The sequence below is a fragment of the Periplaneta americana genome, chromosome 6 (genome assembly GCF_040183065.1).
Source record: "Periplaneta americana isolate PAMFEO1 chromosome 6, P.americana_PAMFEO1_priV1, whole genome shotgun sequence".
Classification (NCBI taxonomy): Eukaryota; Metazoa; Arthropoda; class Insecta; order Blattodea; family Blattidae; genus Periplaneta; species Periplaneta americana.
In genome coordinates, this window is record NC_091122.1 from 104,544,813 (window position 1) to 104,557,901 (window position 13,089).

The 13,089-nt window shown below is 35.7% G+C and overlaps 1 protein-coding gene across 9 annotated transcripts in view; it reads left to right on the forward strand.

Moving 5' to 3' along the window:
* Asator (tau-tubulin kinase asator) overlaps window positions 1-13,089 on the forward strand; it is a 323,859-nt gene that overhangs the window by 261,175 nt on the left and 49,595 nt on the right. For all 9 annotated transcript variants that reach the window (XM_069828645.1, XM_069828649.1, XM_069828653.1 and 6 more), the window contains exon 19: window positions 2,967-3,121. In XM_069828645.1, the coding sequence (XP_069684746.1) occupies window positions 2,967-3,121 (155 nt within the window). The remainder of the gene's footprint in view (window positions 1-2,966; window positions 3,122-13,089) is intronic.

Sequence of the window (13,089 nt, forward strand, 5' to 3'; positions counted from 1 at the left end):
GGAAAATACTGTAGATCATAGAAACTCAAACTTCCATTGCTATATACAGAGGGAAGTGAAATAACCCTGCAGATTTTCAGAGCGCATAGCTCATGTTTTTTCCCAAATGTTTAACATCCTCTTATTTGGTAACTATTGTAAATAGGTTCGTGATTTTTTGTCCATATTGATAGAAAATCTAATAAAGAATCAGTTATCCCTCTGGCGTATTTCAATGGCATGGATGGTTTTCATGTAAATTTAATTTAAAAACCATTAATTTCAAGCCACTGAATGATGCACCAGATTGCAATGTTGTTACCAGAGAGGGAGGTGGGAAGTAGTTCACCTGGGGAGACAGACCTGAGTTTGTTGACCTCTTACATCTGTATTACGAGCAGAAATATTTTCTAATTAACTGTGTATTTAATAACAAAATGTAGTACAGGTTTTCTATTCATTTAAGTGTACCCTATCGTCCCTTTCAATCTGCAGAGTTATTTCACTTCCACCCTTTATATTTTCCCCAAGTCCTGCTGCTCGCATTTTGTCTCTTTTTATCTTTTACCCATTATAAATTAAAAAATTAAAATATAAACTAAATCCATGCATGCAAATTTCTAAGTGAATAAATATTTGAAATTTTCTTTGCCAACATTGTCTCACTTTTGCAATTTAAGAGGGCTAAAATGAATATTACTGAATCATACAGAGTAAACAACTGATGCATGAATCCAGAAATTATATAGAGTGTCAGTTGGAAGATCTGAGGGAAAAAGACTGTAGGAGTAGCTGAGACGTAGATGGGAGGATAATATTAAAATGGATTTGAGGGAGATGGGATATGATGCTAGGGACTGGATTAATCTTGCTCAGGATAAGGAACGATGGTGGGCTTATGTGAGGATGACAATGAACCTTTGGGTTCCTTAAAAGCCATTTATAAGTAAGTACAATTCATCTATTCAAAACAAAATTTTTTCTATACTGCTACGCAGCAACTTTTTGATTGGCAGGACAACTGCTACATATAGCTTGTGGTGATAACTTTGTATCAGTAATTCAATAGAACGCAAACAACGTTACAAAATCATTCATTGACCCAGACTGAGAAGGGAGATGCTAAAATTGCCTGCCTTTGGTTTCGAGATATTTTTTTAATCCTGCTTATCAAATTATCCTTTGTTCACTCCAGTACATTTTAAGAAATGGAAGTGATTTTATGATGGGTATTATTTTTCAGTTATGTGGATTTATTTTGTACATTTATTTTGCAGTCCCCCCCTCCCTCCCCAGATTGTGTGGATTTGTTTCATACACTCTATTTCTAAAAGTTTCCTACTGATAAAACTCATAAGTGATTAAGTTAGAGGTTTGTTAGAACCATAATATATTATTACTATTAACACTTAATGAAAAGGATTAGATTTTTTGGAGCTCTTTACTCATACATTTTGTATGGTTTTTAACTTCAATGACACGTAAAACTGTAACATATTTTCTTCTGCTACAGACATTGATGCTATTTTACAGGTATTTTCCAGATGATACATAATGTCATCCAGATGTTCATATTACCTTGCACATCTCATCTTTATCATTTCTGTTTTCCTAAATTTATTCACCAAGTTATGTTTTGCAAATTAGAGTGTTAACACCACAGAATATTTCCTGAAATTATCCTTGAACTTCACATACCAGTACTGACGTAATTTAAATGCACAATAAAACCTCATGCCAGCTGAAAGAAATGATGCTGTATAGCAGTATACAGTAGGTAATCTTTACACATCCAATAGTTCAGATCTCATTTTGATTCTTAGTTATTAGAATCATTCTTATAAGATTTAATAATTATAACAAAACCTACAGCTTCTGCCTATTTTGTTCTATCTAAGTGTTTTAAGAGCCGTTAATTTTGTAAGGGATACTACTAGCATGTACTGTAGGTGTACTACTTCATACTTGATGACATACTGGGTAGTCCATTCATTGTTAATGAATGTTAATTGAACAAGACTTATTTCTTTATTTTAAAGAGGAATTTGTTTATTTGTGCTTTGCATAATGTAGGTATGTGTATTTTTTTATTTTAATTAGTGAACTTCAAAATAAAAAAAAATATACTTTTAAAACATTATCAATTCTACATTCTTTGTATTACTTTGAAATCAGAGCCATCTTTTAAAGTGCCAATATTAATCAGCTTGTCATTTGTCATGGTAGGCCTTCAGTTAATTGAATTTTTTAATTATTTTACTAGAGAAAAAGTAGCATTTTGTACTGACATATGAAAATGCTGCTTCTTACAATGTGAGCATTTAAAAATCATCAAGAGTTCCCACAGAAAATGAATAGATGAATTGTATTGATGACATAATATATCTGGTTTGAGATAAAATTATTATTTGTTAGATTCAAATAGCCAGGATTGAATCTGAAAGATGAAAGTTATGCAGTTGGTAGTGATGTTCTGAAAGTCAAACTTGAATTGGATTTTTTTTTAATATATAGGCTAAAGCACATTGTATTATTTTTCGTAGATGATAACGAACCTAATTTTACACGCACATGCACGTGCGTATGCACACACACATACATGCTGATTCTCAGAAATAAACTCGGATAAAGCAGTTTCTTCTTAGTCTCTTTGTAATATTGTTGAAATATGTCTAGTTGAAAGATTACCAATATATATCATGTAACACATAGTTTTATAGCAGTTTAATATATAGTTATACAAATATTAAATTTCATAGTCATAATTTATTTCATTCTCAAAAACTGTTCGATGACATAATTAATTACATTTGTTCATATTGGTCAAAAGAGAATTCATTTAATAAAGTAGAATTGTAATCCTCATATACTTCAGGTATATAATAGTATAGTGGCAAAATTACATTTGATATTGCCAAAGCATATACTCTTCCGAGTTTATTTAGAATTGAACGTAAAATTACATAGTACTCGGTTGCTACCCACAGGGACTAACAATGAGGGGAACAGTCCAATTAGTCCAGGTGGCGTTGGTCAAGATGATCCATCTGTGTACTTCGATGCCAATGAGGAGAACACGGGAGCTGCAGACAATGTACAGCAGTTGAACAACAATACATCGGAGGGATCCCAATTGGACAAGGTATTACAAACCCTATTTGTATAAAATAAAAAGTAATTAAAACCCACTAAGAAGAATTTTCACATCACACATTGTCGGTTGAAAGTACTCGTAGTAAGTTTAGTCCATGTGAATACGGAGGAAAGTAACAGTCTCTTACTTTGCACTTTTTATTTTATATCTCTTTGAAGCGCAGAGATAATTAGCACCTGTGAGATAGTGAAGTGATGATGTGTGACACACACACAGGGTGTTTAAAAAATGATGGTAAAAAATTTAAGGATGAGAAGTAAAAACGAAAAGAAGCAAAAAAGTTACAGTAAACATGGATCTGCAAATTAACCATTTATGAGATAATGCCATTTTGTGCTGGTTGGGGCCACCAGTGAACCAAGTACCTGGATACTGTAAAGCGGCAACATTCATGCTTCATATGTATGCCACATTATCCCCATTTTCTTCTAAGTGTGAGATGATATCTAAACAGACGGTATAGTGAAACATGAATAGGTAGAGGAGGACCTGTACCTAGATCACCGGATTTAAATCCTTTGGATTTTTGTGTATGGGGTTATGCAAAAAAAATAGTTTACACAACAGACATCACCAAACCTGAAGGATTGTAGCATCGGATTGTAAATGCCTTCTAGCAAATGAAGAATCACCCAGGATTGCTCGAGCAAATTCGCGAGTCTTTGCGGAGAAGACTAGACAGATGCATTCAAGTACATGGTCACTATTTAAACACTTGCTGTAAAATTCTTCTTTTAACATGTTCATACTGCACTGTACCTTGTTCATTCACAAACTTTACTGTTATTCAAACAAAAAAGTTTCTTTTGTGTATATTAATCACATTTCTGTGGTGTTGAAGCCAAAATTATGAATTTTACTGTCTCGTGGTTGATAAATTAAATAAAATTGTCACAATGTTTGTTGGAATTAGTACTTAATATTCAGCAGACCTCAACCAGCATAAAGTGGCATTATCTCATAAACAGTTAATATGCGGACCCATATTTACTGGAACTTTTTTGCTTCTCTTCGTATTTACTTTTTATCACTAAATTTTTTCCATTATTTTTTAAACACCTATATATATATATATAGAGAGAGAGAGAGAGAGAGGTAGGTAGGTAGACAGAAAAAAAAATTAGAAAGAAATGCTAGTGACTTCTGGGTGAAAAGACTAAATGAAACTACTAAAGAACTGAGTGATTCATTAAGAGAGTCTGCTAACATAGCTAAGAAATTTATTAAAAAAAAAATTAAGTTTGTCACAACACCATGACAATAAAAGTGCCTTCATTTACTTTTCGTTATACAGAGTATAAAGAGAAAGTGTTGTGATGCTGCAAAAAATCGATTAAGATATTTTTGTGGAAATACATATTTTCAGCATCCATGATAACGAAAAAGTGGTTTTATGTATGCTTCTCTCTGTATACAGAGATTTCTTTTAAACTATTGAATGAAGTGTGTTCATATTTAATATTTACAAGTCATTCTGTTTGGGAATTATGTATATGAAACATAGCTAACAAATGTTAGTAAAAAATTTAAAGGATGTTCATTTGAAATTAAAAAAAAAATCACAATATCAATCCAATCAGAATACAGTGAGTCTCAGCGAACATTCTGTCAGCTGACCAGTGGCAAGCTCCTCACCCTTGCTATTGCCGCCGCTTGCATCTGCGAACTCATGGCATTTCACAGGATTAAGAGTTCTATACTATGTTATATTATTAATATTCAATACTCACTGCTCACAGTAGCTGTTTGTGGAAGTGTTGTCCATCTTGTGTAATGCATAACTCACATCACATCATTCACAGAACCTGTTTCATTAAACTTTTCCACTAAATTCAGTACTGTTTTTCTACGTGGAACTGGATATCCAGGAAATATATTTCTAAAGTTGTGCGCTGTTTTGCCAGACGATTTCTTTTCCCATATGTACATTTTCAAAATTGGACATCAACTTGTTACAACTAACCACTAAAGATGCCATTTCGACTATCCTCATGAGTTCGTCTCCTCTTATCTACATGGTTGGTGAGTGTCTTAATGCTTAGCCTATTTCATCACTCCTAATTGATGTTATGTTATTCTTCAGACATCCTTTTTTTGACGCCAAAAGAGAAGGAATGAGGAAAAGAGAGACAGAGATTACTACGTGTTTCTGTAGTCTGTCCTTGACAGCTGGCAGAAAAGGCATGCAGTGACTCAACCAAGAATAAATGTAGTTTATTATGCTAAGTTTTGCAATGGTTATATATTCAGTGCATGAACATGTACCTACACATTTTGAAAACATACGACTTGAAGTCAAATGAAAACCGTAAATATCTTTTTAATTTAGTTTATTGAACAAAAGTGAAACACAAGTCTATCATTTTTCGACATACTCTCCTTGACATTCAACACAGGTCGTTCAGTATGTACGAAGTGTACGAATTCCTCTGAAAAAATCTTGTGGTCGTGTGTACAGTCACTCATGCACCATCTGGTGCACCTCTTCACCAGAATGAAATGTCTTTCCTCCTATTGCCTCTTTGAATGGTTCAAACATGTCTTGGGGCGAGGTCTGGTGAGTATGGCGGACGTGGAAGAGTATCAAGTAAAGGTCATTGATGGTTGCAACTGTTGCACGACTGCGTCATATATCCACATCGCTTTGATTTGATTGCAGGCCAAAGATGATTTTTTAACAGATCTGAATATGATGCACTGGTGATGATGTTTCCCCTAGGCGTGTAGTGCTCCAAGATAACACCTCGTTCATCCCAAAAGAGAGTCAGCATAACCTTCTCTGCAGATGACTGCATCCAGAACTTCTTAGGTTTTGGTGAAGAGGAATGACGCCATTCCTTGCTTGCTCTGTTTGTTTCGGGTTGGTGATAGTGTACCCAAGTTTCGTCTCCAGTAACGATTCTCGCAAGGAAGCCATCACCTTCTGCTTCAAAGTGCCACAAAAGTTCTTCACAGGCATGAACATGTTGCTGTTTCAGTTCTAGAGTGAACTGCTATGGCACCCACCTTGCAGGCACTTTGTGAAATTTAAGCACGTCATGAATAGTGTGATTCAGGTTTGTTAAAAAATCATTTTCGACCTGAAATCAAATCAAAGTGACGTGGACGTCTGACGTGTCATTTTGCAACATGACAATGCTCGGCCTTATACTGTCTGTGTAACAGTTGCAACCATCAAATGACCTTCACTTTGATACTCTTCCACATCCGCCATACTCACAAGACCTCGCCCCGAGTAATTATCATATGTTTGGATCACTCAAAGAGGCGATGGAAGGAAAGGCATTTCATTCTGATGAAGAAGTGCACCAGGCGGTGCATGAGTGGCTGCCCCCACGATCATTCAAGATTTTTTTTCAGAGGAATCCGTCCACTTCCTGCATGCTGGAGGATCTGTGTTGAACTTTTGTTCAATAAATTAAATGAAAAAAAAAAAATCTAAGGTTTTCATTTGACTCCCCCTCATACATATGGAAAAAAGAAATCGTATAACAGAACAAGAGAAACTTTAGATGTAAATTTCCTGGTCACTCAGTTCTGTATAGAAAAACAATACTAAATTTAGTGAATAGGATTAATGAAACAGATTGTATGCATTATGTATTATACAAGATGGGCTAGTAGCTACTGTGAATTATTAATCTAACATTAATATGGCAAAGCGCTGAAAGGCATTTTTTTTTTAAACATAGAACAAACTGACAAATGAGACAGAAGTTGGTATTGACAGGAAACTGACACAATTAATTGTAGAATTATTTCTACTTCGAATTCAGCCTAAGTTTTACCATCTGGTACATTATCAGATAGCAGAGGATATAGAGAGTGTCTTAATTTTATTGTTGAAGGATTACCCTAGCTGTAGATCCATTAGTTACGCATAAGTGATTCACTGAAGGAAGGCTAATATATTTTAACATTCATATCACTTTTAAATGCTGACATTGTAAAAAAATAATATTATTAAGAGTGATTACAATATATGTTTAACTATTGTATGTAAAGTTGTTCAAAATTAATTACACATATGTACACTCGTGGGGAAAAAAAAGTGAACGACAGCACAGTTGTACCAAAATTTTGCATCATACTATCTTTATGATTCCACTTATTGTTTTTCCTCCCACAACTTAAGACCGAACCTTATATTGTTCTGCCATTACCTGTTCCTAATTAAAATAATGATATGACTCACGATCCAGGTGTCTGTGATGTTCACCAAGCATTCATGCAGAAAGGATATGGACAAAGGCCTTGTAGTTGAAATATGTGGTAGCTCAGTAGTATAATATTTGACTACGAAGCGAAAGTTACCATGTCGTGTTCAAGTCCCGCTGATTGCTTGATTTATTTTTTTATTGTAAGTTTGTGTTTAGTTTCATGTGATATTAATTTTGTTCCACTATCGCTGTCATAATATTTGGCCCATATTGTGTCTTATTAGCTTATTAGCATGAAGATTTATGTTTCTAACTATTTAATATGTATATACGAATCGAATGCTATCGATTTAACAATAAAATTGTTATCTTTCTTGCTTCTCAATATTTTGATATTAGACCTTGATGTGCCTTAAGATCTTCACTTAGTCCGCTCCTGTGGAATAACGGTTAGTGCGTCTGGCCGCGAAACCAGGTGGCCTGGATTCGATTCCTGGTTGGAGCAAGTTACCTGGTTAAGATTTTTTTTCCGGGGTTTTCCCTCAACCCAATATGAGCAAATGCTGGGTAACAATTGGTGCTGGACCCCAGACTCATTTTACCAGCATTATCACCATCTCATTCAGACACTAAATAACCTAAGATGTTGATAAAGCGTCGTAAAATAACCTACTTTAAAAAAAAAAAAAAGAACTTCACAGACTTCTCTGTGATACGTATCTATCTCTACTTCCTATTGGCACAGGAGATAGTTTGGTGTGGTGATTAGTCCAAACCTGTAGAGAGGTTTGCTTAAATATTAATGTCCAGTGATAAATCTAAACATGGCTACAGCTGATTTACGCCACTGGCTTGACTCAGTCAGTTAAGGTGCTTGCCTGCCGGTCTGAAGTTGCGCTGGGGCGCGGGTTCGATCCCCACTTGGACTGATTACCTGGTTTGGCTTTTTCCGAGGTTTTCCCCAACCGTAAGGTGAATTCCAGGTAATCTATGGCGAATTCTCGGCCTCATCTCGCCAGATATCTCACTATCACCAATCTCATCAACGCTAAATAACTTAGTTGTTGATACAGCATCGTTAAATAACCAACTAAAAAAAAACAGCTGATTTACGAGGTGCTTCAGGTATCAATTCAGGATCCTTGAGAATTTTCCTCCAATTAGAATAGAATGTTAATTTTCACGGATTAGTTCGATCTCCCATTTGATTGACACTGCAGTGATGTGCTTCTGAATGACCTGTTTTCTTTATGGTGCATTTACTGTTAGCACTCAGCTGTTTGACTAGTTTTAGGCACAACACTAATTTATATCATGATTTATTACATAGCCATGCCTCACCACAAACAGTCCATTCATGAATGGGTGATCGCTTTGGTGAGAATGGAAATATTTCAAGTTCAGCTGCATCTCATCATTATAGAATTCCAGCTAACACTGATCGACATTGGATAGTGCAGTTCAGGACCTCTGGGATTTCTGTTCGTCAATGATGATTGACATTGTGACATGTTTCAACCTAAGGCTCAGACTCCCATGCTGATGGACCTGGCTCTGGAAAACCCATTCCTCCATCCAGTTAAGTTGCCTTAGTTTCCCAGGTGTTCGAGAACCGTGAGGAACCGTCTAAAGGACATTGACTTCAGATTTAGAAGCATGGCTGTGAAGGAGTGGCTGTCCGAGGATCACAGACTCCACTGGCTTGGTTTGCTCTAGAAGTCTAGATAATGTGGATCTGAATTGGGAAAATGTAATTTTCTCATATGAGTCCGTGTTGACTTCGGCAAACAATGGGCTGGTACTAGTTTTTCGGTCTGCAGAGATCCAATACAATGCAAAATACTTGAAAGAATGTGCACACTGTGGTCCCATTTCTGTGTCTATTTGGGGGCGAATGTCTTCATGCATAATCAGATATCTTCCCAGAATAGATGGTCAGCTGAATGGTGCCTAGTGTTTCCATATTTTTAGAGATATCATGGTGCCTTCAGCATGACAAATGTATCCCGATAGGGTTATTCTTTTCCATAGGATCACTCGCCAATCCATAAGGCAGGGGTAGTCCAACGTAGGCTGGCCGACAACAACGAGGTGGAGGTTCTGGATTGGCCTCCTTGTGAGGCTGATCTCATTCTCATCGAAAATATGTGGGTAGAGACGAAATGCATCATGGCCAAAAACTGGTCTCATTCACTCCAAGCATTTAAAGACGTCCTGCGAGATATCGTGCTAGGGAAGAGGTGGCCCAGGGCAAACACTATGCATTTGGCCTTGTCAGATCCCTGCCTGAGGGGATGAGTATAGTTGTAGAGAATTAGAAGTACTGAATGCGATATGGAGCAGTAATTCTATGTGGTTCCTAGTCAAATAGTCCTTTTCAGGAGTACCTAAACATTCAGGACATCTGGTCAACAATTTTTATTTTACTAGTGGCAGACACTTGATTTGCATCATTCACCCAACAATATTCACTAGTTTTAGAAAATAAATATGTAACTGATATTATGATAAAAAATTTATGTCTATGAACAGTAAATGAATTGAAAAATATAAATTATATTGACTTCTCCATGGACTCGAATTCCTCACAACAGAAGTCATCTCCTCAGGCCACTGTTTAACCAACTGAACTATTTCACATTCTCAACACGTTGGAAAGTAGTTTTATTTACATCTAATTCTGCTTAATGATACACACTCAAAAGTAATCTGTCATATTACTCACTCAAGTATTATTTGAAGCTACTGTTTCCTAAACACACGTTATGAAATATTCAGCTCTGTTACATGCTTTACAACATGTACAACAAAAGTTGTAAGAGTACACAAAAATATGTGAAATTTACTTAACAACTATATGACCTGATGGGCTATTCGAATATCAGTGTTGGTCATTTTTTCTTTTCACGAGTGCACACAAACCCTATTGACTACGGGATGGAAAGTCCTGCATTCAATCCCTAGTAACGTTGGGATTTTTCTCTTTGCCAAATTTCCAGAATGGCTAAGGGCTCCACTCAACCTCCTGTCAAATTAAGTGCAGTACTGTATCTTTCCTGAGGTATTTAGAGTGTAGTGCTGTCCACACCATCTCATTCTAGTGCCGAGATAATGAAGGCATAAATGCCTCTCATGGGCCTTAATAATAAGTCCGTAGCTTTTAAAGGATACCTTTCGTGTGCAGTACAGAAAACAAACTTCATTTCCTTATTTGGGGGTATATTAGATGATTTCATTTAAGAATTCGTTTGAATAATAGTTGGAAGAAAATAAACTATATACAGTAATGTCATTTTAAACATGATAAAGTCACTGAATTATTTTAATACTGTACATGTAAAATTTATAATGACAAAGATGCGTCTTATTTGTGATACTCATTTTCTCATTATATGAAGTACCTACATATCCTGAGAAAGAATTGTGCTGCTACAAATGAAACGGCCTTTAATAAAGGAACTGCTGCACTTAACAGCGATAGACAAGTGTCTAAGTGGCAGAATATAGATACTAATTTTGTTCAATATATATAGTGCTATTGTTGAATCAGAGATATTGTACAGTATAGATATTTGGGGTAATGACTTATCTGGACAGCTCATTGATAGAATTAGAGCTAAATTTTGTAAGAAATATCTAGGAATACCTTGAATAGCTACTAGATATGAAATGGGTGTAGATAGCACTATGGGTACTATAAGTCCACCGTTGTGGAGTAATGATTAGCATGTCTGACCATGAAACAAGTGGACCTAAGTTCAAATCCTGGTTGGGACGAGTTATTTGGTTGAGGTTTTTTCTAGGGGTTTCCTTCAACCAATTGTAGCAGAATTGCTGGGTAACTTTGGGTGTTGGACCTCGGTCTCATTTCGTCATCATTAATTCACATATCATCATCATCATCATCATCCGTACAATAGCCCAGATTTCATTCACAGAATAGGAGTGATAAGCACAATAAGCCTCAGGCTGCAGTACAAGCCTTCGGGTCCTTCCTCCGTACAAGAGAAGAAAAAAAAATGGGTACCTACTATAATATATAGAAAAATGAAATTTTTAGGTCTTGTTATGTCTAATAATGATAGAACTTCTGAGAAAATATGTTTGTAATTTCTACAGACCAGTAACTTGAAATTCAATTAGTTAACAGACTTAGAGCATGATATAAGCAGATTAGATCTTAATTGGTTATGGAAAGAAATTGGAGCAATGAACCTAAATGTAATTTGTAAAATCACAGAAGAAAGAAGTAATGAAATAACAGACAAGAACTGTGCCAAAATGTAAATAGTTTAAGATCATTAATTAATTATAAAAGATAAAGTAAAGTCAAGCTCATGACAGGCCAAATCAGTCCAGAGGATGGCGAGAGGTTAATGCTCCCACCTTTACAGATAAACAATTGGCATTAATGGCAGTAGGGATGTCAGTCCTACATGCCCACTATCTTTACCCCAAAGGAAATGCCCCTGGTACTCATTTCTGTTTGAAGCTGACTAGACTCCAGGGCCATAGTGTGGCCGGAAGGATTAGGTCAATGGAAAAATTCCCATCGGGAATCTAACCCACGACCTTCCGCTTGCAGTGTTACACCTTAACTGCGATGCTATAGCATGCCCCCTTTAATTAATTATAGGGATATAAAACATAATGGGAATAGAAAAAATACTTAAGAAAAAACACCAGGGAAGAGAGATTAGGCTAGGCTTGGTGGAGGCTAAAAAAAGAGGAGACGAGTGAACCTGGGGTCAAATCCTGGTTGGGGTTTTCCCTCAACTGCCAATTGGGTAACTTTCAGCGTTGGACCTCAGACTCATTTAGCCATCATTAATTTACATATCATCTTCCATACCATAGCCTGGGTTAAGTTCATGGTGCTGCATGCTGTACATGTACAACAGTGCAGCCGTTTGGCTACCCAATCATTCACAGAATAGGAATGGTAAGCACAATAAGCCTCAGACTGCAGTGTAAGTCTTCAGGTCCTCCTCCATACAAGAGGAAAAAAAAGAGGAGGAGGGATAATGTAGGAAAGATATCTGTTCCTTCTGTTAAGTGAAAGAAGATACGATCTATATATTGTCAGTATGTCCCGAAACAGACAATCTAAGAAAATTATAGATCGACTAAAAAATGTTGAACCCCAATATGTATATAGCTCATAAAAGAATATATAATTTGCTTAGTGCAAGTAATCTGATATGGCTAGGTAAATTCTTGTTTTAAGTGAAAATGAAATGGGAAACAGAGGTTAAGGCCTAAGTTCTTTTCTTGTATGTTTTGTTTATAATAAATAGATCACGTTATATTTATAGTGTCATTACACGATGTGATATAAGCTGAATTTGTTAATGAGTTGAAGGTAACCTTGGTATTTTAGGTTTTATAGTGTACTATACTAACTGTCAAGTAGTTCACAAGAATATATTAACATAGTGGAGGCCGCACATTTTGGACTTGTTTTACCAGAACTACCAGGATGCTGTTTATAAGGCTACGCAAAACTTGGCACATAAATTATAATTATTATGGTTAAGGCAAACCTATAGAACTGGAATGTACCAATCCGTCTTTACAGAATCACTGTATGATAATAAATATTCAAAATCATATTACCATTACAGAATTATTGCTGTGGCTTATCAGAATCATGATTCATAGATTTGTTCATCTTCACAGATACAATAATTTATACTTTATTTCGTGATAGTGTATGAAAGTGCTTCTTTCTTTACAGTATTTCAAAAGTTGTTGATTTGAAGGAATTAGGAACATATAATCTATAACATTAAGTTG